This window comes from Myxine glutinosa, chromosome 4 (genome assembly GCF_964187855.1).
Source record: "Myxine glutinosa chromosome 4, kmMyxGlut1.1, whole genome shotgun sequence".
Lineage (NCBI taxonomy): Eukaryota > Metazoa > Chordata > Myxini > Myxiniformes > Myxinidae > Myxine > Myxine glutinosa.
The window spans coordinates 182,551,994-182,578,549 of NC_136264.1; the positions used below are offsets into that span (position 1 = coordinate 182,551,994).

The window sequence follows — 26,556 nt, forward strand, 5'->3', positions numbered from 1 at the left end:
CAGAACTTAAGAACACCAATTTATCATTAAATATCAATACCTTTTCTTTCACAAGATAGAACTGTGCTTGTTCTTCTGTTGGAATGAGACCTGCTCTGGTTTTTGAATCTGCCGAATATTCATTGTTTTGAAGAGCTTCCACAACATCATTAGGGGGTTGATTTCCCTCCTCAAGTTTCCAAAATAATCCTTCATCATCATATTCTAATTCTCCAAGGTCTTGCTCTGTCATTTGACTAAAATCTTTGAGCATTTGAAGTTTTTTCGGAGTAAATTCTAACGTGGAAACTGTAGGTGAAATCGTTTGTTGAGTTTTTAAAAGTGGTTTAAAAATTTTCTCTTGTTTTCTTTCAAAGGCTTCTTCACCAGTTAGTTTCTGTCTCCGTTTCTTCTTTATCTCTTCCTGTTGCTTTAAAACTTTTGAAAGCAACTCTTGATGTTCTTTAAACTTTCTTGCTCTTTCTTCGGTATTCATTTTCTGTATTTATTTATTGAAAAATATCATTTAATGAATTGTAAAGGTCAATGGGAAAAATTTTCCTTTTCTTCATCATTATAGTAAATGTGTTGAAATAAATCCTTTTCTTTAAATATTTCATCAAATTCTTTATTGGTATTAATATGAGTTGTTATTTCTTCTTCACTAATACTTGTATCTCTGCTTTTCATACATTTGCGTTGAGTCTCCTCATCAATATCAAAACCGAATGATAAAATCTTAACTCCATCACCACACAAATGTTTAATAATTTGTTTCATTCCTTCAGGATTAGTTTCTAAAATCCCAAGACCATTAGATTTTACTTTATTTAACTCACTCTTACAATGTGAATATTTTGTAGAACCAAGAGAGACCTCCTCAAATATTTGACCTTCGTTCCTCAATCGCATATGTTCCTCCATTGAAATGTAGTAATAATCTTTCCCCTCTACTTCTCCTGGTCACATTGCTCTGGTTGTAGTACCTACAAAACGAATCATAGGGTGTTTTTAAAAAAAACTTACAATCTTTTCATTTTTACTATTCAAGAGTTTAGATTTATGAAAGTTCTTTCCTGAAGCAGATTTTCTCAGAAGATTAATAATAGTTGTCATTTATGTGTGTAAAATATCAGTTAGTATCTCATCTTGTTTCACAACAATATATTTATATTTTCCAATCGTGTGTTTCATATAATTTTCAAATTCTTTTTTACTACATAACGTAGAGCAATTATCTCTCCAAAAATTATTTACATCTATTGAATTTAACTTCAATAAAATAAAAGTATTGGCATTGTTTCTTATTGAGCGTCGAGGGAGTTGAAAATATGACTGACTAAGATAAATACAATTACAAGAAGATTGTCTCCCTCTTGTATAGTAGCTATCCATTACTGTTTGGTTTCTCTCATTGACACAATCATCAAAGATAACGAGGTTCTTTTTTGATTTATCTAAATCTTGAGGTGAAGGTATATCATCCGTATTATCACTGAGAATACAAGTTATGGGTTTTGGTTTTAACTTCTGTGTATCACAAAATAATTGTATTATATCTTCAATATTATAATCATTTAGTTTGTTTTGAAGTTTAAATAAACCGATAATGTCTTCCTTTTTAAGACCCACATTGAAACCCTGTGAGAGTAGTTGATACTCGGGTTGAAAACTTGACGACTTAAAAATTATTAAATTATCATTGTAGTGAAATCGTATTCGTACTGAACCCGGGGTGATGCTCGCTGCTCGTTGACACCGCTAGGGGCGTGACTATAAGACTCGCTGCTGCGGACGGTGCTCCGAGACTTCTCCTGTGACACGTTACATCTGGTAGACTCGCTAACGGTACGCCAGCATAGAATATCCAGCTTGCTTGCATTGAATGTTATGAATGGTCCCATGTGATGCCACATCGTATACTTATTGCATTTCCTGCATTACAGGATGATGTCATGATCTAAATGGAATTAAACCACAAGTTGGACTAAAGTTGTGTGGACCTGATTGGTTTTCCACAACACTTAATTCCATTTATATCTACCGACATGGCTGGCAACAAGACGCTGGCGGTTGCCGTATTCTGCGCCGACCCGCAAGCCCCGGATGGTGGCTTGCAACTGAAGCACTGGCTCAGAACATTGGAGAATCATTTCGAGGAGCCTGAGACCGCGCCGACGGCTGCCGCGAAGCTAGCAACGCTTCATTCAAAAATCGACTACAAGGTGTACAATTCCATCGCTCAATTCGCGACGTATGACCTCTCGATCGCGGAGCTCAAACGGCTGTACATAAAGGAAAAAAGCCCGGTGTATGCACGATATTTGCTGCTAACGCGACGTCAGCAACCCAACGAGGCGATGGACCACTATGCCCAGGAGCTCCGGCAGCTCTTGCTGGACAGCATCAAGGAGCCACGGACTCCCGCGCAGTCTCAGGATGATCTTCTTTTTAGATGCCTTTATTGCAGGGGTCTCCTCCCAGGAACTACGGCTCAAGCTCCTAGAGAAGACTGACCTGACCTTCGCTATGGCACTCGAGCAAGGGAAAGTATACACCGAAGCGCGGATGCAATCGAACACCTATGATCGCACGCGCCTCTTGGTGGGCACTACACTACACGCCCGGCCGGAGAGTGCTACCGCCGAGGACGCGGACCTGCTCGCGGAACTCCGGGATGCTCCGGAGGAAGACCCAGTCCTGACGGCTGCCGCTACGGCCAGACCCAAGGCCATACGCGGGGCCGCATGCTTTTTCTGTGGGGGGCCACGCCATGCCCGGCCCGTGTGTCCGGCACGAGACGCTATATGCCATTTGTGCTCGCAAAAGGGACATTACGCGAAAGTGTGCAGGAAAACGGCACGCGGCTCGCGGCTCATTGAATCGCGCGGTCACGGTCGCGCGGTCGCGGCGACCTTGAATGGGCTCATTGCGGAGCCTGCGAGCCAAGCCCGAAACCCGGCGCCTTACCCGTCTTCGAAGGGGAGGGCCCCTCTCTGCGGGCCCCTGGGCGCTCAGACGTCCTTGGCGGGCGTCACCGGACAGCCACCACAGTCTCATCCTCAATCGGGCACGAAGTACGTGTCCTTGACCAAACTCCGGGCCACGCAAGGGGCTTTGAAGCCTCGCCAAGCCCCAGCGGAACGTTCTCCTCGTGTCGTCCACGAGCTAACGGTGGTCCTCACCCCGGAAAAGGCGATTTCGAATACTACGGAGGCCTTTTCCTGCCAAAAGTGTCAAAAGGCGTTTTCAAATACTACGGAGGCCTTTTCCCGTCAGAATTGTCAGATTTTGAATCGCGAAACACCGGAATGCTTGGGAAAGCCCTCTGATGGCATTAATGGATTCCCCATGGACAACGCATACTCCGGCCACGACCGCAAAACTGCTGCTGGCATAGGATCCACCCACGAGGCTTGTCCGACCCATTCGGGGGGTTCAGTCCCACTCCCAGCAGCCTCGTCTGGCCTGGCTCAAGCCCTTATTCCCCTCATGGTCGAAGGCCATTGTGTTCGGGCCTTGGTGGATACAGGATCTACGGATAGTTTTATCGACCAGCGACTTGTGCTCAGGCATGGATGGCGGATCTGGAGGTCTACGAGACGGATCTTCATGGCTTCCCAGGGGCTCCGACTCAGCACGAAGGGGGAATGCCGATTGAAACTCGTGCTAAAGGGACGGGTTTTTCCTGATGTACACCTTATGGTTTTACCCGCTTTATGTGCTGATATTCTGTTAGGACACGATTTTCTTAAGCTGCATGGACGTCTGGTAATGGAGTTTGGTGGGCCTGACACGCTTGTTGTGGGGGCGGACGACGCGCTTGCGGTGTGCGCCCTAGCGCAAATGGACATCCAGCCGCTTTCGCTGTTCCCCAATGTAACCTCCGACTGTACCCCTGTCGCGGTGAAATCACGGCGCTACTCTCGCGCAGACATGCAATTCATTGCGGACGAAACGGCTCAGCTCTTGAAAGACGGCATCATAGAACCTAGAAGGTCGCCGTGGCGTGCCCAGGTCTTGGTGGTGCGCAGCGAGGCCCACCGCAGACGCATGGTAATCGACTATTCCCAAACGATTAACCGCTTTACACAGCTGGATGCCTACCCCCTTCCGGGTATGGACGCGCTGGTGCAACAGGTGTCCCAGTATTCGGTCTATAGCACTATCGATCTCCGTAGTGCGTACCACCAGATCCCTATCTCTAGGGGGGGATCGTATCTATACCGCTTTTGAGTCGGGGCAGCGGTTGTACCAATTTACGCGATTGCCTTTTGGGGTAACGAACGGGGTCACTTGTTTCCAGAGGGCCATGGATGACCTCATTGCGCGGGAGCACTTAACCGATGTTTTCGTCTACCTCGATAATCTTACGGTTTGTGGATATGACCAAGGGCACAATGATGCTAATCTGAAGCGCTTCCTTGAGGTCACGCAGAGGTATCACTTAACTATGAACGAGGATAAGTGCCAATACTCCCTACGCACGATAGATCTTCTGGGGTACACCGTGACCCATGGCTCTGTCGCTCCGGATAAGGAGCGTCTGCGACCTTTGCTCGACATGGCCCCTCCCTGTGATCGGGCGTCCCTGAAGCGCGCCCTCGGGCTATTCGCCCATTACTCCAAATGGGTGCAAAATTTCTCCGCGAAACTTCGCCCCCTCGTGGCCTGCGACACCTTCCCACTGAGTCCGGCCGCATTGGCGGCCTTTGAAGACCTTAAGGCCGACATCGCCCGAGCCGCCGTGACGACAATCGACGAGAGTGGCTCTTTCGTCCTCGAAAGTGACGCCTCGGATCAGGCCATCGCGGCGACCCTCTCCCAAGGGGGGCGTCCCGTGGCTTTCTTTTCACGGACTCTTACCACCGCTGAGCGGAGACACTCGTCCGTCGAAAAGGAAGCGTATGCGATCGTCGAGTCTATTCGGCGATGGCGCCCGTACTTACTCGGGCGGTGCTTCCAAATCATCACGGACCAGCAAAGCGTTGCGTTCATGTACGACACCTTACACGCCCAGCGCATTAAGAATGAGAAAATCACTCGCTGGCGTATCGAACTCGCCGACTTCTGTTACACCATCAAATATCGCCCGGGGAAGGATAACCGGGCCGCCGATGCCTTATCACGACTGGCTACATGCGCGGGTATCACCTCTTTGGAGGGCCTACGGGTGCTGCATGCCACTGCGGGCCATCCCGGCGTAACGCGTTTCGCTCATTTTGTGCGGCGTGGCAATCTCCCATACTCGATTGACGATATCCGCCGTATCTGTCGCGACTGCGCTATCTGCGCGGAAATCAAACCGCGTTTCTATAACCCTCCCATGGGGACTCTGGTTAAGGCTACGCGACCGTGGGAACGCTTGGCGATGGATTTCAAGGGCCCATTGCCGGTGTCGAGCGGCTCTCGCTATCTGCTCACTATCGTCGATGAGTACTCGTGATTCCCCTTTGCTTATACGTGCGCGGACATGACTGCTGCCATGGTGATGCAATGCTTACAGAACTTGTTCTCAATGTTCGGGTACCCGGCCTATGTCCATACCGACCGGGGTGCGGTCTTCTTGTCTCAGGAGGTGCGCGGCTATCTGCTCCAAAATAACATTGCTTCTAGTTACACCATGCCGTACAGACCCCAGGCTAATGGGCAGATCGAACGCTTCATCGGGATTATCTGGAGGGCCGTCATGCTCAACCTCCGGACCCTCGGCCGGGGCCTCGATAAATGGGCTTGGTCGCTACCTGCGGCGTTGAACTCGATCAGGGCTCTCCTTTGTACGGCAACCAACCAAACTCCCCACGAGCGACTTTTCCACCACCCCAGGAGCACGGGGTGTATACGGTCTTTGCCCAGTTGGCTCGCTGGGCCCGGGCCGGCCTACCTTAAACGGGCGGTTCGCGCGAGCAAGTACGACCCCCTAGTGGACAAAGTGCAGATTCTCCAGGCTAATCCTGAGCATGCTCGTGTGATGACGACTGATGGCCGTGAGACTACTGTCTCCATCCGTCACCTTGCCCCATGCGGGGTCGCCGACCTGAGTAGGGAATCGGACGGACCGACCGAACCCATCTATGAGACTATGGCCTCTCCCGACGCTCCCATCGCCGAAAGTCTACCGACTCTCCCCTCGCCGGTCTACCTGGGCCCGACGACTTGGAGTTACCCCCTTCGTCACCCGACCCTGATGGCGCCTCCGATGCCGGGGACACAGGGATATGTGATGCCGTACCCGGGGAATTTCGGACGCGTGCTGGCAGAGAAATTCGCCGCCCGGCCCGATACGGTTGGGTCGACTGATGTTCCGCACCCTGTTCGTGCTGACGCTCGCTTGCTTCTAGCCGCACCGCCGTATAATTCTGACGGGGGGGAGAATGTAGTGAAATCGTATTCGTACTGAACCCGGGGTGATGCTCGCTGCTCATTGACACCGCTAGGGGCGTGACTATAAGACCCGCTGCTGCGGACGGTGCTCCGAGACTTCTCCTGTGACACGTTACATCTGGTAGACTCGCTAACGGTACGCCAGCATAGAATATCCAGCTTGCTTGCATTGAATGTTATGAATGGTCCCATGTGATGCCACATCATATACTTATTGCATTTCCTGCATTACAGGATGATGTCATGATCTAAATGGAATTAAACCACAAGTTGGACTAAAGTTGTGTGGACCTGGATTGGTTTTCCACAACAATCATAATCTAAAAAATTAGGACTAAGGAGCATCTTTAAAAGTAAACAGGTTTTTAAAACATCCGCTGCAACCAACTATAAGACATCTCAATGAATTTGGAATGTTTTTATGGTTATTAAATTTTATCTTATTTTCCCAAACGGGTAAAAGATCATTCATTTATATATTTGGAAAACAAGTCATCTAACTTTTTTTGAGCTATTTTGGAAACTCTATATTTTATCCAGAGTTCAGGTTTAATTTCAAAATAATTCATTAGTTTATTTATATAGTATCTTGTATTAACATTTCCATTAAAATTATTTTGAATAATAAATATCATTAAACTCTTATACATTTCCTCAATACAAAGAGTCTCTTCCCTTGAAAGAAATGGTCTATTATCATCATAATACTTAACATTCATCTCTCTTATTAATCTTGTAAAGTAATTCATTTTTGGTTCTAATTTAAAAGAGTTATATATATTTATATATTTTTTATTATCATTAATTAGAAGATAACCACAGAATAAACATTGTTTATATGAATCCTCATCATTAAGCCCCCCCCCCCCCCACTCTATCACAAGCCGGACAATTCTCTAATTTATCATAAGGAGAGTCTGGAAATTCTAAATATCCTTCTATCATATTTATATAGTAAATTTTTACTTAAACTAAACACAAGTTTATTAGCTAATAAATACAATGTTTCAAAACACAAAAGACAAATTTCAATCAATCTCTACTTCGGTACCAGCAGAAAAATATGTCATAGATGTTAAATTGAACAAAGATAAATATGGAAATTTTTGGATTAAACCCATAATGGAGAATAACATGTGTCCTTTTATTAAATTTATGGGACAAGCTATAACTCTATTAAAGTAAATTTGACAAAAGTTTCTCCACTACTACTGGCAATTTACTCAAAGCTTGAAAAGATCATTGATAAAGAAGCTTTGAAAATGAATGATAAGACCATCAACGATTCTAGAGGAAACATTTGTATATTCTTTAATAGACCCAAAGATGTGGGTGAAATTAATAATATGAATATTAGTGGTGAACTATCATTCCGTACCCTGATTATTAGAGATTATTTGAAAATAACATTTAATGTAAAAAATATTGTGGTTATCTATCTATAATTCCACTAATCTCTGTCTGTGTGTGTGTGTGTGTATGCGACCGCTGTTTCTCGACAACTACCGGTCCGATATACTTGAAACTTGCCAGGTATATTGCTGGGGACCCGAGGATGTGCCTTTTCAAGGTTTCATATTAATCGGACAAGTAGTTACCGAGCTATGTCCAAAAAACGATTCAACCAATCAGAGAGCAGCGAGCTATCACGTGTGCCGAACGTGCCGAACAGACTCTGCCTCGGACGGCACATTTGAGAGCGTATTCATTTATTTCACGTTGGCAAACTATGTTGGCGTTAAACTATGTTTTAAAACAAATTAAAACTACTTTGCGATTCATCGTAACTGCGATTCGTAACTGCCGTTCGCTTTGGCTTTGCGAATGGACCAAACCATTTCATGTAAATAGAGGGGGGGGGGATTGTCACCGTACTCGCAAGCCGTTCGCTTTGGACCAAACCATTTCATGTAAATAGAGGGGGGGGGGATATAATTTTAGATATAGATATAGTACGGGCATGCCCTAGTTAGTTCTAATGAAAGAAAATATATAGATATTGATGGAAGTTTAATGGTATGTAAATGAGTGATATTGACAGTCAATACTCTGAGAGTCCAGGATCTGAATGTGATACTGAGAGTCTAGGATCTAATGATAATTATGATACTAATAGTTTGTGCTCAAATGATAGTTATGAGAGTAGCTTTATTGATGATGATAGTGAATCCATGAGTGATAGTGATAGTAATTTTAGTGATGATAATTCAGTGTACACAGATGATACTGTGCTCTCATTGAACTTTGATGATAGTGATGATGATGATTTTAGTGTTGTATTTTGTGATTAAAAAGTGTTTTATTTTAAGCACAGTTTCATATATAAAAAGCCTGTAAAAAGGCACTTTCTTTTATAAGTGTTTTACTTTAAGTATAGTTTCATATATAAAACAGAGTTGAAAAGCTCAAAAAGTGTTTTACTTTAAGTATAGTTTCATATATAAAACAGCACGTTTTCTCACGCTATAAATATGGTTTATTGTGATACTTGCGAGAAGGAAGTAAAATATTATAAATGACATATTCTCACCGCAAAACACACTTACAACATTCTAAATCAATTATCACCACTTCCTAAGAACAAAAAACATTGTAGTCTCTGTAATAGAGATATCCCAAAGAAGGGTTTCAAAGCCCATCTTAAAACAAACAAACACTTGTCAAAATTGTTTACTATTAAGAACACTGATGGTGCTTTCAAAAGACATATCAGAATACGCATATTTGACTTTCATCCTCCTGGCCCCAACTCAATTGTTGAGGCTGTGGATATCATTAAACCCTCTGTGAAAGATTTTATTGAAAAGACTCTTATTGAGTTGAAATCAATCAAGTTCTATATGGGTATTAAAATAAAAATCTCAAAAGAAGATCCATTCACTGGTGAAAACATCACTGATTTAGCTTACATGAGAACAGGCACACACTTTATAACAACATACAATCAGATTAATCCCACTTATGTTGAACTTATCCAGCAAGAACAAGAACTTGAGCATACTATTCCTGGAAGTGGTTGGAATATAGATGAGATACTATTTATTGACATTCATATTCTTAAATCAGATCCTCTAAACGCTTCTTCTTACATTGATTTACCAAGTGTTATCAAAAATAGAAAAGCAGTTAACAAATCAAAAATAAAGACAATAAATGTTTTCTCTGGTCTATTCTTGCACATCTACATCCTCAAGATAGCCATGTTGAAAGAGTATCTCATTATAAAAAATATGAGAATACGTTGAAAACAAAAGATTAAATTTTTCCAATGGCTTTTAATGATATTCCTAAATTTGAAAAGATGAATGATTTATCAGTTAATGTTTATGGTCTGACGGAAACAAACAACATTCAGATTTTAAAGCTTTCTGAAAATTATAATCAAACTCGTATTAATCTTCTTTATTTTAATTCAGAGGAAAATTCACATTATACATACATCAAAGATATTACAAAATTAATAAAACCACAAGTATGTAAAAGAACAAATAAAATATATATTTGTTTGCGTTGTCTTAACTTCTTCCATACACAAGAAAGATTAGATAAACATTCAAATTATTGTGGTAAACATAAATCAATGGTAATCAATATGCCTAAAGAAGGCTCAAAGATCACATTCAAAGATGAAAAGAAAACAATAAAACATCCATTTGTTATATATGCTGATTTTGAAAGTATTTTAGAAAAAATTGATACTGCTTCTCCAGATCCAGAAGATTCATACACAAATAAATATCAAAAACATACTCCTTGTGGTTTTTGTTATTATATCAAATCATCCGTTGGTGATGAATATAACAAATTAGAGGTGTATAGAGGCTCAACTACCCCAGAGGAGTTTGTGAAACGACTTGAAAAAGACTGTGTTCGATTAAGAAAGATAATGAGAGAAACCAATAAACCAATGTCCTTCACGAGTGAAGAGAAAAGGGAATTTATAAAAAACAATGTCTGTCATATTTGTGAGGAGAAAATTGGTGAAGGTCTAAAGGTTAGAGATCATTGTCATCTCACTGGTAAATATAGAGGTCCGGCTCATCAAAGTTGTAATATTAATTATAAACTCCCCTCTTTCATTCCTGTCTTTCTTCATAACAATGCTAATTATGACACTCATCTTTTTATCAAGGAACTCTCAAAGACTTCTGGAAGTATCTCAGCAATTCCAAACACAGATCAGAAATACATTTCATTCACAAAAACAATCTTTATAAAAACAGGATTTGACATTAAAAAATATAAAAATACTTATGATATAACTAATATTAGATTTCTTGATACATTTAAATTCATGACAAGTCCATTGGCTAACTTGGTTCAAAATCTAAAAGAGTTCCCATGTCTTTCAGAGTATTTTTCAGACAAAGATTTACTAACACAAAAGGGAATTTATCCCTATGACTATATGAACTCATTTGAGAGATTCAATGAAACACAACTTCCTTCAAAAGAAAATTTCTATAATAAATTAAATAATAGTCATATATCTGATAAAGATTATGTACACGCACAAAATGTTTGGGAAAATATAACATCAAGAATCTTGGTGAGTATCACGATTTGTATCTCAAAACTGATGTGCTTTTGTTGGCTGATGTGTTTGAGGCTTTCAGAACAATCTGTCATTCTGCATATGGATTGGATCCTCCTCACTATTACACTGCTCCTGGATTGGCTTGGAGTGCAATGTTAAAAATGACAAAACAAGGTTTGGATTTGATAACCGATGTCGATATGCTTTTAATGTCTTTCCCTCGCGGTCCCCATGTGCTGTTTTTGTCTTTCCCTCGCGGTCCCCATGTACTGTCTTTCCCTCGCGGTCCCCATGTACTGTCTTGGTCTTTCCCTCGCGGTCCCCATGTACTGTCTTTGTCTTTCCCTCGCGGTCCCTATGTGCTGTCTTTGTCTTTCCCTCGCGGTCCCCATGTGCTGTTTTTGTCTTTCCCTCGCGGTCCCCATGTACTGTCTTTCCCTCGTGGTCCCCATGTACTGTCTTTGTCTTTCCCTCGCGGTCCCCATGTGCTGTTTTTGTCTTTCCCTCGCGGTCCCCATGTACTGTCTTTGTCTTTCCCTCGCGGTCCCTATGTGCTGTCTTTGTCTTTCCCTCGCGGTCCCCATGTGCTGTCTTTGTCTTTCCCTCGTGGTCCCCATGTACTGTCTTTGTCTTTCCCTCGCGGTCCCCATGTGCTGTTTTTGTCTTTCCCTCGCGGTCCCCATGTACTGTCTTTCCCTCGCGGTCCCCATGTACTGTCTTTCCCTCGCGGTCCCCATGTACTGTCTTTGTCTTTCCCTCGCGGTCCCCATGTGCTGTTTTTGTCTTTCCCTCGCGGTCCCCATGTACTGTCTTTCCCTCGCGGTCCCCATGTGCTGTTTTTGTCTTTCCCTCGCGGTCCCCATGTACTGTCTTTGTCTTTCCCTCGCGGTCCCTATGTGCTGTCTTTGTCTTTCCCTCGCGGTCCCCATGTGCTGTTTTTGTCTTTCCCTCGCAGTCCCCATGTACTGTCTTTCCCTCGCGGTCCCCATGTACTGTCTTTGTCTTTCCCTCGCGGTTGTCAGCTCTTTCACGAGCCTCGATTCAGTATAGAAAAAAAAAAAAAAAAAAAAAAAAAAAATGATTGAAAAGGCAAAAAGAGGTGGAATTTCACAAGTATGCTCGAGCAGATACGCAAAAGCAAATAACAAATATCTTCCGAATTATGATTAAACGAAAGAGAGTTCTTACTTGATGTACTATGACGCGAACAACCTCTATGGCTGGGCAATGTCTCAGGCTCTTCCTTATGGAAAACTTAGATGGGTAAAGGAAAAAGACTACAAAAAGGTTTTACAAGATGTATGTATCTCTGCACAAGCTGAATTCGATGAAGAAAAAGTTGGTTATTATTTTGAAGTTGATTTGAAATATCCAGAGGAACTCCATAACCTACACAAAGATCTCCCATTTGCTTGTGAAAAGGAAATTCCAAAGAAGGAGTGGTTAAGTGATTATCAACAATCATTTAATGTAAAGGGTAAAGCATCAGAGAAGCTTCTAACAACACTATACAACAAGAAAAATAATGTACTCCATCAAAGAAATTTGAGACAATGTCTTTCAAAGGGTCGCCGTGTTGAAAAGATACATAGGATTCTCAAGTTTAATCAGCGTCATTGGTTGAAAGAGTACATTGATTTTAACAAACAACACAGGGTTGAATCAAAGAATGATTTTGAGAAAGACTTTTATAAGTTGATGAATAACGCTGCATTTGGAAAAACGATGGAGAATGTTAGAAAGAGGCAAAACATTCGTCTATCAACATCATGGAAACGAGCATCAAAATTAATCAACAGACCAAGCTTCTCAAGAGTAAAAGTTTTTACGGAAAACTTTTGTGCGATACATTTGATGAGAGAAAGCGTTGAGATGGACAAACCTATTTACATTGGTACCTCAACACTTGATTTATCAAAGTCCTTGATGTATGATTACTTTTACAATAACTTGAGGAAGAAATATCAAAATGATGTTAATCTACTTTATATGGATACAGATAGCTTTATTTTGAAAATTAATACTGATGATGTTTATTCAGACATGAAAAAGGACATTAATATCTATGATACAAGTAATTACAGTCCAGAGAGTGAGTTGTTCTCTTCTAAAAATAAAAAGGTGATTGGAAAGTTCAAGGATGAATTAGGAGGAAATGTTATGAGTGAATTTGTGGGATTGAGGTCAAAGGCTTATGCTTATAAATACATTGTGAATAACATTGAAAAGACTGATAAGAAGTTAAAAGGTGTAAAGAAAAATGTTATTAAAGAAACAATAAACTTTAAGGATTATTATAACTGTTTAACAACAAAGAAAGAAGAGTTTAGAAAGATTAATGGAATAAGAAGTTATAAACATCAATTATATACAGAAGAGGTGAATAAGAAAGCATTAGGGGCTTTTGATGATGAGGTTTATTTTAGAAAATGGAATTTATAGTCTCCCTTATGGTTATATAAGTATATAAGTGATAATATATATAAGTGATAAGATATATATATAAGTGATAAGATATATAATATAAGTGATAAGATAAAAGTGATAAGATATAAGTGATAAGATAAAGGGGTTCGGTGAAAAGATAACCTTGGTATATCAATGGTAAACCAAGTATCAACTTGGTTTACCATTGATATTGGTGATAAGATAACCAAGTATCAACCAGACTAAAGAGTGGAGGTGTAATCAACCTTGGTATATCAATGGTAAACATAACGAATGTGAAAAATACCAAATAGGTATAATTGAAAAGGCAACTGGTAAAAAAGTTCGCAAAACAAATAAGAGAATTAATTTAAATACCGGTGAATTGGGTAAAAAAGATGGAAATATTTTTGAGTGGATGGAAAACTTTGATGGTTGTCAGGAAAATATATACGTTAATTTAAAAATGGTGTGTGGCACTGGAGGCGCTCAAACAAGAACATTGAGGGAGGTTTATCATTTTATCTTAGCTCAGTTAAAATATCTTAATAAAGAACCAAACTCAAACATCTTTTTTGTTAATGTATTAGATGGTGATGGTGATGGTAGTGGTAAGATAATTAAATTATTTCCCACACATAAACAAATATTTGTAGGATCATTGTTTGAGTGGTCTACTCGGGATCATTGATATTAAGAGAGTGAGGGGGAGCAAATATTCGTAGGATCATTGTTTGAGTGGTCTAATGAACAACATTGAGGATAGGTGCTATAGCTAGTATGTCAAAAGGCCAGAAGGTTCGTAAGGGGGAGAGAGGGAACAAATATTTGTAGGGTCATTGTTTGAGTGGTCTAATGAAAAACATTGTGGATAGGTACTATAGCTAGTATGTTCGTAAAGAACAGGGTGGGAGAAATAGAGGTGTTAATGGGAAATGAGGGTGAGAGGAAAATTAACATGTAAGTCAATGGGAAAATGAGGGTGGTCCAGGAACAACATTATTATCCTACTAGCAACATATTTCCCCATTAAACAGTATTTCTGATTATACATGGAATTTTCAGGATTCTGTACTTGCTATACTTTCACAGGTGAGAAAAGGAGCTGCATTTATTCTACGTCCTTCCATTCCCCCCTCCTCCTACACCCCTTCTCCTCTCCCCTCCTCATACCGCCCTTCCTCCCCCACTCCCTCACCCTTTCACCTCTCCCCTCCTCTCTCTCTCTCTCTCCCCCTCCTCTCTCTAATCTCTCTTCCTCCCTCTCTTAATACTCCCATCAGCGAAGCGACTCCGCATTGCCTGGCAACACTGGGTACCTTTGCTAGTCTATTATGATTCGTTCTCCATCCTAGTGGAGCTGACCTCCTCTTAGCCATTCCAATGAGCCTTCTTTGTCTATGCCTAGTTCATCCAACTCTATTTATACCTTCCCGCTCTTTTATTGTTTTCCCAGTTGTTGGTGTATAACTGTTGATATTTCATTTTATATTTTCCTTTTGTCTTTTTTGCTCTCATTGGGGCTGTATTTGCCTGCTGTTTCGGTTTCTTGTGTGACATCTTCCATTCGCACCTGTCTTTGGGATTTTTTTGCTCGGTGGGTTAGGGATACCTTCTCTGGTTTGCTGTCTTAGTGTTTGCTTACAAATTGGATTCAATAGTCTGTTGCACTTTTCACGTACTGCATTAGTCATCCAGAGGCCGTTAATGGGGAGGCCGTTAAGGAGAGTCTGTTTAGATTTAAATTTAAAACGGATTCCCCATTGTGTTATTGGTATGAATCGGTTCGGAGTTAGGCAACAGGAGGGGAGCAAATGTCACTGAATATGTGAGCATGCTTGCACGCTTTGTATAGTAGATTAGGAGTTTTTAAATCCTCCAAGCAAGCACTCAATTCAAAATCGTTGATCAGGAACAGCTGGCTTGGCAAGCACTCGCTAGCTGCTTTGTAACTGAATATACCCTGGGTTTTCTCCCTTTCAGTTATGTGTTAAACAGCATTAGCAACTGTTTCAAAAGCTAATCATCAGTGTTTGTGGTTTATAATATTTTTTACTTCTGGTAGAGGTGCTCCCACGGAAATGTCACAATAACATGTATATACACGTTAACACGGCGTTTGTGCAATGAGGAAAAACCCCTTGGGGATGTGGGACATTTTTGGTTCACGAGTTATCAGAGTGACCACTATATACGTCATGGGTGTGTGTCTGTCTGTCCGCAGCATAACTACCCGATGATATCATCCGATCTTGATGAAACTTGGGTGGGAGGCTGATATCATGATCTAGTTGTGTCCTGCCTAGAGTGGGCGTATTGTGCTCATTGTGGGCGGAGCCACGCCCAAAAAAGATGTCTTTTTAGGGGGTAATCGATTTCAAGATACATCTTATCCGAGGGGTTTGGTGGAATCTGACAGGGGTTTCGGTATTTGGTTAGGCCAATGTCATGTGTCTAGCCCCACAGAGCTCGATTTTTCATTTTCGCCCCAAGGTCAAGGTCACAAGGTCACAAAATTTAGAAAAGTCGATTTTTGATGGTTTTATTACATCGTTTGCTTCCTGATAGGGTGAAATGTCATACATGATCTTATATTATCACATACATCATGAAATACAAGTTTTCCAACAAATTTCAGAATCTTCGACCTTTGACCACAAAGGTAAAATTTTCAAAGTTGTCGGAATCTAACCGAATTTTTGGTATTGTGTAGCTAACTAAACTCATAACTGATTATGCATTCTTTTCTATCTCATTTCAAGGTCAGTAACCTTCGTTTTGACATTTCAAGGTCACAAAGGTCAAATTTTCAAAGTTGTCGGAATCGAACCGAATTTTCGGTATTGTGCAGCTAACCCGTCTCATAACAGATAATACATTCCTATTTATATATTTTTAATGCCGGTTTTGACCTTTGTCATTGAATACCGCTCGCTCGTGAACCATCGTCGTCTCCTGACTTGTTATCATTAATATTGTTTTGTAATAACATTCATCATAATCATCATCATCATCGGGTCGATCTCGATCGGACATACTCAGTAATAACATTGATATTATGCTATTATCATTACCTCCACTAACAAAGGTGGATGGAGGTTATGTTTTCACCCCCTGTCTGTCTGTTTCTCTGTCCGTTTTATCTATCCGTTTGCGAACAAGATATCTCAAAAAGTTGTGGACGGATTCGGACGAAATTTGGCAGAGAGGTTGCATGTGTGACAAGGACGAAATGATTACATTTTGGTGAAGATCCGGATTCGGAATCGGCTACTAGTATTTTTAAAGTGATTCTTCACCATTGGCAGATAGGGTCAAAAACGATACATTGAAGGATATCTCAAAAAGTTGTGGATGGATTTGGACGAAACTTGGTGGAGGGGTTGGGTGTCTGACAACGATGAACAGATTCGATTTTGGTGAAGATCTGAGTGTGGATTCGGATATGAGAATTATTTAATTTTCCAAGTGATTCTTCACCATTGGCAGATGGGGCCAAAAGGATACATAGTGGGACATCTCAAAAAGTTATGGATGGATTTGGACGAAACTTGTTGGACAGGTTGTATGTGTGACTAGGAAGAATCGATTCAATTTTGGTGAAGATCCGGATCCGGATCCAAATAGTAGAAGTTTTAAAGTGATTCTTCATGATTGAGCGATACAGCCAAAAATTAAATTATATATAGCAGGATATCTCAAAAGGTTGTGGACAGATTTGGACGAAACTTGGTGGAGAGGTTTTTGTGTGTGAAAAGGACTAATCGTTTCGATTTTGGTGAAGATCTGAATATGGATTTGGCTACAATAATTATTTAATTTTTCAGAGTGATTCTTCACCATTGAGAGAGAGTTCGGGTGAAAAGCGATATACAACATGATATTTAAAAAAGTTATGGACGAGTTATGAATAAACTTGGTGGATGAGTTGGTTTGGTGACAATAACAAGCCTATTACATTTTGGTTCAGGTTCGAATCTAGATCCGGCCTATCAGTGGGATACAAAACATAAACTGTTCACCAGGCAGAGGTATGCTCTCTACTGAGTGCCGTTCTAGTTGTTTTGCTATTAGAAGCGGCCTTGGAAAAACGCGACGACAAAGCTATTTAACATTGATATACACCTCAACACGCAACGTGGGGAAACCCCTCTTGGTGGAGAAACCCCCCTTGGAGCGGGGGGAGGAATGATTCCGCTACAACCTTCATTGTGTGACCCTTAGTCCACCTGTCAAGTTTGGTAACGACCGAATGCAGGGCAATATTTATATTATATATACAGTTACGTCAAAAAGTAAGTACACCCCATGTGTTGGTTTGACTTTTTCAACATATTTCAACATACAGCTATTTGATCTTCATTTCAACAATATTGATAGATAAAGGTGATATAATATAACAAATATCATGAAACATTTACATTTTGTAGTCCATTGTATAATTTAAATAAACATAAATGCAAAATTCGCATGTGGAAAAAGTAAGTACACCCTTGGCTCTAATAGGTGGTATTGCCCCCTTTGGCAGAAACAACCTCAAGTAGGCGTTTCTTACAACTGTCTACCAGTCTCTGACATCGACTGGGAGAAATTTTTGCCCACTCCTCCATGCAGAATTCTTTCAGCTGTGCGATGTTTGAGGGGTTTCTTGCATGCACAGATCGTTTCAAATCCTCCCACAACATCTCGAAGGGATTTAGATCCGGGCTTTGACTTGGCCATTCCAGAACCCTCCATTTCTTTCTTTTCAGCCATTCCTTGGTGGATTTACTGGTATGTTTCGGGTCATTGTCATGTTGCAAGGTCCACCTTTGGTTGAGCTTCAACTTTCCGACAGATGGCCTCACATTATCCTCAAGCACCCTCTGGTACAATGAAGAATTCATAGTGGATTCTATGATGGTGAGCTTCCCAGGCCCTGATGTAGCAAAGCTGCCCCAAACCACAATATTTCCACCACCATGCTTTACAGTTGGTATCAGGTTCTTGTTGTCAAATGCTGTCTTTGGTTTTCGCCAAGCATGTCTTCTGGTACTGCGGCCAAATAGCTCTACCTTTGACTCGTCTGTCCAGAGCACATTGTTCCAGAAGTGCTGGTCTTTGCCAAGGTGTTCATTGGCAAACTTTAGTCTTGCCCTGATGTTCTTTCTGGACAGCAAAGGTTTCCTCCTGGCATACCTCCCATGTAGATCAAATTTGTGCACCCTCTTTCTAATTGTAGACTCATGCACTTTGACATGAACAGTGGCAAGAGCTACCTGTAGGTCCCGTGATTACATTCTGGGGTTCTTAGAGACTTCTTTCAGCATCTTGCGGTCTGCTCTCAGGCTGAACTTGCTGGTGCGGCCTGGCCTGAACAAGTTGGCAGTTGTTTGGAATCTTCTCCGCTTGTAGATGATCTTCCGGACAGTCGAATGATTGATTTCAAATTGTTTGGAGATCTTTTTAAATCCCTTCCCAGACTCGTAGGCATCTATAACCTTCTTTCTGAAGGCCTCAGAGAGCTCTTTTGATCTAGGCATGGTGACGCCACACACTTCAACAACAAAGAGCAAACCAAACTAAATGTCTCAGGTTTAAATAAGACAGGTTCCTCCAAGATCCTCTCTAACGATGTTCTCATCATTTGCACCTGAACTGGTGCACCTGATTCTAATTTTAGGTATTTGAAGTAGTGATAAATGTCGGGGTGTACTTACTTTTTCCACATGCGAAATTTGCATTGATGTTTATTTAAATTATACAATGGACTACAAAATGTAAATGTTTCATATAATTTGTTATATTATATTACCTTTATCTATCAATATTGTTGAAATGAAGATCAAATAGCTGTATGTTGAAATATGTTGAAAAAGTCAAAACTTTACATGGGGTGTACTTACTTTTTCACGTGACAGTATATATTATATGTATATATATATATATATATATATATATATATATATATATATATATATATATATATATATATATATATATATATATATATATATATATATATATATATATATATATATATATATATATACATTGTTGTGGATATGAGAATTGTTTTTTTTTATTGTGTAATGAATTGTAAAGACCACCCTCCTGCCTCCATTCTGTGTATAAAGGTCAAAGGGCGTCCCTTAGTTAGGTCATATACCATCACGTAGCCAAATCATAGATTTCCTCCTTGTTGGTAGTTATTTCCTTATTGTGTGTATTAAGTTAAGGCTATGTCGTCCTTTAACTAATACTGCATTGCACCGAAGTGAAACAAGGTAGTATCCCCTTTCAATTTCCCCAGAACCTCCATGGGATGCCCCTTTTGTCAGCCACATTACAAATTCCTCTGCGTGGTTTGCTGCATTCCGCTGTTTCTTTGGGTTTGTGGTTTTCGCCGCACCTGCTTGGCGGTTTTCACCGTGATTCCATTAGCCACGAGGTGGGCTTGGAGAAGAAGGGGGAGGAGCCGCCGAATCCAGTGCGTTGGCCGCCGCTCGTCATCAAGGGCGGAGCCAAAAGAGGCCGTGTGAGCGAACCGGCACTACAGTAAGCAACCCGGTAGGTGTGCCCAGAGAGCTCGCGGGGAGAGGTCGAGGCGCACTATAAAAACGCGTGCGCATGCGTCAGGACAGTGGTTGGTGGTTGCTGGATGAAAGTACAGTTGTTGCTGAAGGAGGAAGGGTTGATGAAGAAAGAGTGGCGTTGGAGGAGGACGAGTTGAGTGTGGCGTTAAGTGGCATTAAAGTGGAGCTGAAGAGCCCGGAGTCCAGCACGAAGCGCCCATCCGCTCGCGGTGAACAATACGCGCCGCTGCACACCAAGGCTTTCCCGCCAAGAACGCGAGTCGACTCCTGGAGCGGGACCTCGACGCCTGCAGTGGCCTGGGCCTTCCCATTCCTCCTTCCAGCCAATCCACTCTGCAATTCCCCGTGTGAGTCTGTCTTTGTTTGTTCTGTCCCTAGGTTAATTAAGACTGTAATAGATAAGCTAGAATTTTCACTGTGTCCTTCTGGTCCGTCCCTCTTTCTGCATTATTTTATTATTCTTCCTCCTCCTTGGTTGCTTTCAATTGTGTAAATAGTAAATAAATCATATTCGCATTTCCTACCTCTTGTCTTCTTCTTCTTCACATCCGTCGTCTTTGTCTTTTCCAAATTGAATACCTGTAGCACGATTTGGCCAACGTTCAGAATCGGGTTAGTCTTTGTTAACGGTTCGTGCTGCGGTTGCTAAACACGGCTCGGCAATCCATTAACATCTGTCCGCGGCACGAACGGGGCTGTGCACCGGCCTTTCCGGGGGTCGCGGTACGGCGCCAGGGACCACGTCGGTCCGTTATAGAAGAGGGGATTAATCCCCCCTCTAAGGGGATCCGAGGCCGACGTTGGGTTCCGCAACATTTGGTGTCGGGAGCGAGATACGGACCTGAAGCGCTTAGCGCGCTCAAATTACGAGTGGGCCGAAATTTTGTTGTAAAATTCCAAATTTGAAAATCGTGCCATGGATGGTCAAGGCGGCGGGATGCCGGTGGGGGAACTAGAAAAGGGGTAGGACTAACCCAGGACCAGAGGGAAGAAATGGAGGAGAGAAATGATGATGTGGTTGAGGGAGTTTCAGGTGCGCAAAATGGCGCCCTCGCGCACGTGGTTGCAGCGGCACCAAATTTAGCTGCGCCCGTGACCATAGCAGCACCGGTGAATTTGTACGTCTTCATGGTGCAAATGGAGGCCCTTATGAAAAAAATGGGTGAGCGAATGAGGGACAAAGCGAGGGCTGATAGTGAGCGAATGAGGGACGAAGCGAGGGCTGATAGTGAGCGAATGAGGGATGAAGCGAGGGCTGATAGTGAGCGATTGGGGGGCCAAATTGAAGCAATAACGAACGAAATGAGGGCCGATAATGAGGGACTGGCGAGGGACAGAGTCGCATATGAAGTAAGGGAAGCGGAGAGGGACAGAGACCGCGGTTGAGCGAGCAGGTCCCAGGGGTGCATGAGGAGGTAACGCGGGTCGAAAAGCGCTGGTTGAGCGAGGCGGAGGAAAGCGCGGGTACAATGACGGGTATAGAGATCGCGACCCGGGGTATGGGGCAGCCGGCGACCGCTGAGGTTGGAGAGAAAATTTTATTAAAGCCAGCGGTCGTTGAGGAGAATAAAGAAAAAACAGTAGTGGGTATAATTGAAATTGTAGAAACGACAGACGTAGAAGAGCAACAGTCGGAGGAAGGAATGGAAATTGCTCAAAGTCTGAATGCACATCCTGATGCCGTACTTGCTAATCCTTATAAAGATTTGCAGGTGCGCGTGGAGAAGGGAATCCCCCAGGTGAGTCGTGCTGTGTATTGTGCGGGGAGATTTTGCAGGAGGATGTTTGACGACAAGAGAATTGTCGCGCGATTGGGATCGAGGAAGCATCCGGGCGTTGGTGAAGGGTCCCGTGTGAGTGGAAATGGCACGCTTGGGGGAAAAAAGTGTGCATCGGGGAATGAGCGTGTTACAAAGCGCGAGTGTGAAGCCGAGTGCGAGCGAGAATGCACGTCGGGGTGTACGGAGTGTGACACAGGGAGTGAAAGCGATACGGAGTGTACGTGCGAGGGTGAGTGTGACATGGAGAGTAAAGTGGTGGTGAAACGTGTGCGAGGAAGCACACCTGAGTTGATGGTGGCGCGAGTGCGAGAGAGCACATCGCAGCGCGAGTGCGAGAGAGCACATCGCAGTGCGAGTGTGAAACCGAGTGCGAGCAAGAATGCACGTCGGGGTGTATGGAGTGTGACACAGAGAGTGAGTTGGTGGTGGCGCGAGTGTGGGAGAGCCCATCGGAGCGCGTGAGTGGGTGGATGCAAGAGTGCACGCCCATGGTGAGTGGTACGGAGTACGTACCGAGTGAGGAGAGTGCGCAAGGAGGTGCGCGGGAGGTGTGGTGTGTAACAGGGAGTTCGTTGGTGGAATGGATGGAGTGTGTGGAATTTACAGATGGCGTTGGAACGCGGGGCTTTGTGAGTGTGAAACGGGTCGCGTGGTGTGAGCATGCAAGTGAAGCATCGACGTTGACCGGGTTAGCAGCTAGGGCGACGGATAGCGGGCGCTCGGTGCGCGGAGCGCTTTGTTGGATGCGAAGCCTCGCGCGGGGAACGCTTTGTTGGATGTGAAGCCTCGCGCGGATCGATGCTGCGTCGCCCCGCTTCGGAGCGTCGCGCATGATTCGGGCCTGGCCCCGCCCCGCACGGTCGAGTCCGGGCCTTGTCGGGCGAGGCGACCGGTCCGGTTCAAGGGCGAGTAGGAGGAAGCAGCACGGTGCCCCCTGGTGGGGGTGGGGTTCCGACCGGGCGAGATTGAGCCATCGGGCCCGGGACCGCAAGGTACCGCGCCGAGATGGTGCGTGGAATCTCGGCCCGACCAAACCACCTCCCTTGAACCGAAAGCCGGACGGATTCAACCTGCAGGCGACCAAACCACCCGCGTTCATTGCTCGGCTGTGCGAAGCCGGGCTTTGAGAATGTAACTACGCACCGAGGCTCAAGTTTAATGAACGGTGATGATGATAGTGTTTTGGACCCGAAATTAAAAAAAAGAGAATAGAATTGGCAGTAATTGGAAAATTTTTGATTGGTTGCAATTGGATGAGCCAAATTGGTAGTGAGAGATGCCCGATGTGGTGGGATGGCAACTCTGCCATCCCTCACAGCGGGGGCAAAGGAGCACTAGTTATGGGGTTGGCAGTGAAAACTAGCCCGGGAGGGTTAGGATATAGTGTGTAGGGATCTAGAGATTGACAATAGGTAACGGTAAGGTTAGGTAGTGACAATGATACCTGTAGTGGGGACGCAGGTAGATTAGTTTGGATAATAATGACGAGGTAGCGCAATAGTTTAAAGGGGCGACTGGGAAGCGCAAGTTCCAGAGGGGAGTAGTTAGATGAGATGATGCCGAGTGTTTGAGGATCGAAAGTGTATTGAGCATGGAAGTGTATGGAGCAGTGAGTGAGGAACAAGTGAGATTGCACAGGTGTGCAACTGAACAGGTGTATGGAGCAGTGTATGAGTGAGTGATGGTGATGTGTGCTGTGTTGACCAAATGGTCCAGGAAGGAAGGAGGGTGCAGGTGGCACCAGGTGAGATTGCACAGGTGTGCAACTGCAGGGGTATGGAGAATGGTTGTGTGGATTACATGGAGTGTGGAGGAGGTACGCACAATTTCTCGCACCACGCACCCCGCTTGATATATGCGTGCGACGATCATGCACAAAAAAGGCTGGTACGTGCTGCTGCGTTGGTTCAAGAGCTGGATTTTGGTTCAGAGCTGGTACGAGAGCTGGGTACGTGCTGCTGAGTTGGTTCAAGGCTGGAGCTGGGATCGACGTACGAGGAGGAAGAGGATCTGGAGAGGAAAATCCCAGTGTTACCGACAGAGAGAGAGAGAGAGAGAGAGAGAGAGTCGTGGGTCGGAACGGGACCTCGCCAGCTGAATGAACCTTCTGCCATTCCTTTCATCCCCCATTCGTGTGAGTCTGCTCGTCGTCTGTCCTCTGTGTTGTCTGGGGTTTTAAGTTAAGTTTGTATAAGTATAAGTTGCTCTGTGTCTATCTCCTTGTAAATTACTTCGTTTCTTCTTCCTCTTTGGTTTTTTTTGGTGTAAATAATAATAAATCCTGTTATTTCTTACCTTTGGTTTCTTTTTCCTTCACATCCGATCGTCTTTGTGATTTCCCCATTGAGTACCTGTGGTGAGATTTTGGCCAACGCTTTATGAATCGGGTTTAGTCTTTGTGAATGGCTCGAATGTCGTGTTGCTAAAACCGCTTGGCAACGAGAACATCTAAAACCGGGGTTTGAGCGGTACTTGTCTCCCTGTTCTGCGGAGGGATGGATAAAGGTATTCTGGATAAACCCTGGACCCATAACCCTGATCCGTTCTATCCCGCGGGAGAGCGTTACAAGTACCACGACCGGTGGAGACGGCCAGCTTAACAGGACAAGGGGATTAACCCCCCCCCCTTGCTAACGGGAGAGCCGTCCCCCGTTTCCGTAACAATATATACACCGTCGTGGCCAAAAATATTGGCGCCCTTGCACTTTTTTCAAACAGCGTATAATTTCCTCTAAAAAGAAGTTGAAATTGACAAAAGTATTTGTTCTCCACAATTCTTTATTTTACTGTTTATATTACAGAACCTTTGTTTTTGATTCAGATCTTAATATATCCTTTTAAATCAGAAAAGAAAAAGAAATGGCATTGACAAAATTATTGACACCCGAGACTTAATATTTGGTATCACAGCCTTTGGACAAAATAACTGCAGTCAAGCGCTTCCTATAGCCATGATTGAGCTTCCTACACCTCTCTACTGGCAGTTTGGCCCACTCTTGTGCAAACTGCTCCAGTTCTCCCAGATTTGAAGGGTGCCTTCTCCAAACTGCTGTTTTCAAGATCTCCCCACACATGTTCAATGGGATTTAGATGTGGACTCATTGCTGGCCACTTCAGAACAGGTCCAGCGTTTTGTATTGAACCATTACTGGGTGCTTTTTGGAGTGTGTTTGTGGTCATTGTTCTGCTGCAAGACCCATGATCTTTGATGGAGACCCAGCTTTCTGACACTGGGTTGAACAATGCGCTCCAAAATGCCTTGGTAATCTCCTGATTTCATGATTCCATGCACACATTCAAGGCACCCAGTGCCAGAGGCAGCACAGCAACCCCAAAACATCACTGAACCTCCTTCATGTTTGACTGTAGGGAAGGTCTTCTTTTCTTTGAAGGCTTTATTTTGTTTTCTATAAACATAGAGATGATGTGCTTTACCAAAAAGCTGTAATTTGGTCTCATCTGTCCACAGGACATTCTCCCAGAATGATTTTGGTTTGTTCATGTGTGTGTTGGCAAACTTCAGTCAGGCTTTCTTATGTCTTTCTCAGTGGTGGGGCCCTCCATAGAACCCCCTTTCATTGAGTTGGCAGTGGATGCTGTGAATTGAACCAAATATATATCTGCTTATCTACCGATAATATGTTGTGCTTCAATGCATCTTTTCAAATAATCAAAGCAATTTTTGAAAATAGGTCGAAAAGTTAAATACGAATCCAAACTAAAACACGAATTTTATGTTATTAACATTTCATCTCAGGAGCAAAAACTGTTTCGAAATACTCTGCTCAGTGGAATGAATGTTTGTGCTTTGTTCCTTCATCACGTGCAATGTCTATAATTGCCAGGCGTTGCAAAAAATGTTCACATAAAGGCCAGCCATACAATCTAATGAGAGTTTTTTGTGTTTCAGATTGCATGAACATGGGTGCCAAAGGTCAGCTAATGCCAGATAAAAGACAGGCAATTGTAACTTGAAAAAGTTGCAAACAACAAAAAAGGCCTTGAAACAGTTGCAATGCTGCAGATGTTCAGCTGGGCTCTAATTTCTGGTGCTGTACGTCGACGTCTGTTGCGCAGACTGGTGACTCAGATTACTTGTCCTGCGATTCTGTTGTGATTCCTGGTCGAGCAGAACGTTTTCTATCCGCATTTTTACCAGTTTCGTTATGTCGTTTAATGGCAAAAGCAACGGCATTTACTGACTTGTAATTTTTTTGCAACTTGCCTCAAGAATTGGCCTTCTTTTCTCAAAGTTACAATTGCCTGTCTTTTTCTGGTGTTAGCTGAGCTTTCGCACCCATGTTCATGCAATCTGAAAGAAAAAAAAGAATAATTAATTATCCCATCCAAAAGAACAGTTTCTTCCCTTGTTTCTATTAATACTGATAATTCTCTAGAGTCTAGACTCTAGAGCATATAAAGTAATGATACCACTTATCCCTAACAGGTTTAATGTGCAAGAAGTGTTGATAACAAAGTTTCTTACCATGTATAAGGGACCATCAGCAAGCAGTAACCTCAGCAGGGCATAGAGAGGGACACATAGCATGGATGCCAAAGCCAAACACCAACCTACACCCTGTGCCCATTGGGGATATTCGTAGCCATTGTAGAAAAGTGGTTTGAAATCCACCAGAAGGTAGATAAGAGTTCCCTGTGGGAGAAACGTCGAATTCAGTTGTCATTACATCGACACGTGCAGATGTTTTTCTTTCCAGTTGGGATACAATTCTCAACTATACATTGATCAGCTTGTTTGTTTCATTTGTTTGTTTGATAAATGTTAGCTCTTTCACGAGCCTCGATTCAGTATATTAAAAAAAAAAAAAAAAAAAAAAAAAAATCACAATCTATGCTTGTGTGTTGGTGAGGT

General features: G+C 43.0%; 1 protein-coding gene and 1 long non-coding RNA gene across 6 annotated transcripts in view; one reads left to right on the forward strand and one right to left on the reverse strand.

The window, feature by feature from the left end:
- The window catches only part of LOC137425542 (sodium- and chloride-dependent taurine transporter), a 340,062-nt gene that overhangs the window by 12,787 nt on the left and 300,719 nt on the right, over positions 1 to 26,556 (reverse strand). For all 5 annotated transcript variants that reach the window (XM_078776784.1, XM_068114081.2, XM_078776782.1 and 2 more), the window contains one exon: positions 26,170 to 26,337. In XM_078776784.1, the coding sequence (XP_078632910.1) occupies positions 26,170 to 26,337 (168 nt within the window). The remainder of the gene's footprint in view (positions 1 to 26,169; positions 26,338 to 26,556) is intronic.
- LOC144891568 (uncharacterized) lies at positions 1,781 to 1,971 on the forward strand. Its single transcript, XR_013623000.1, has 2 exons — positions 1,781 to 1,827; positions 1,926 to 1,971. It is a non-coding gene; the product is annotated as an uncharacterized LOC144891568 (long non-coding RNA).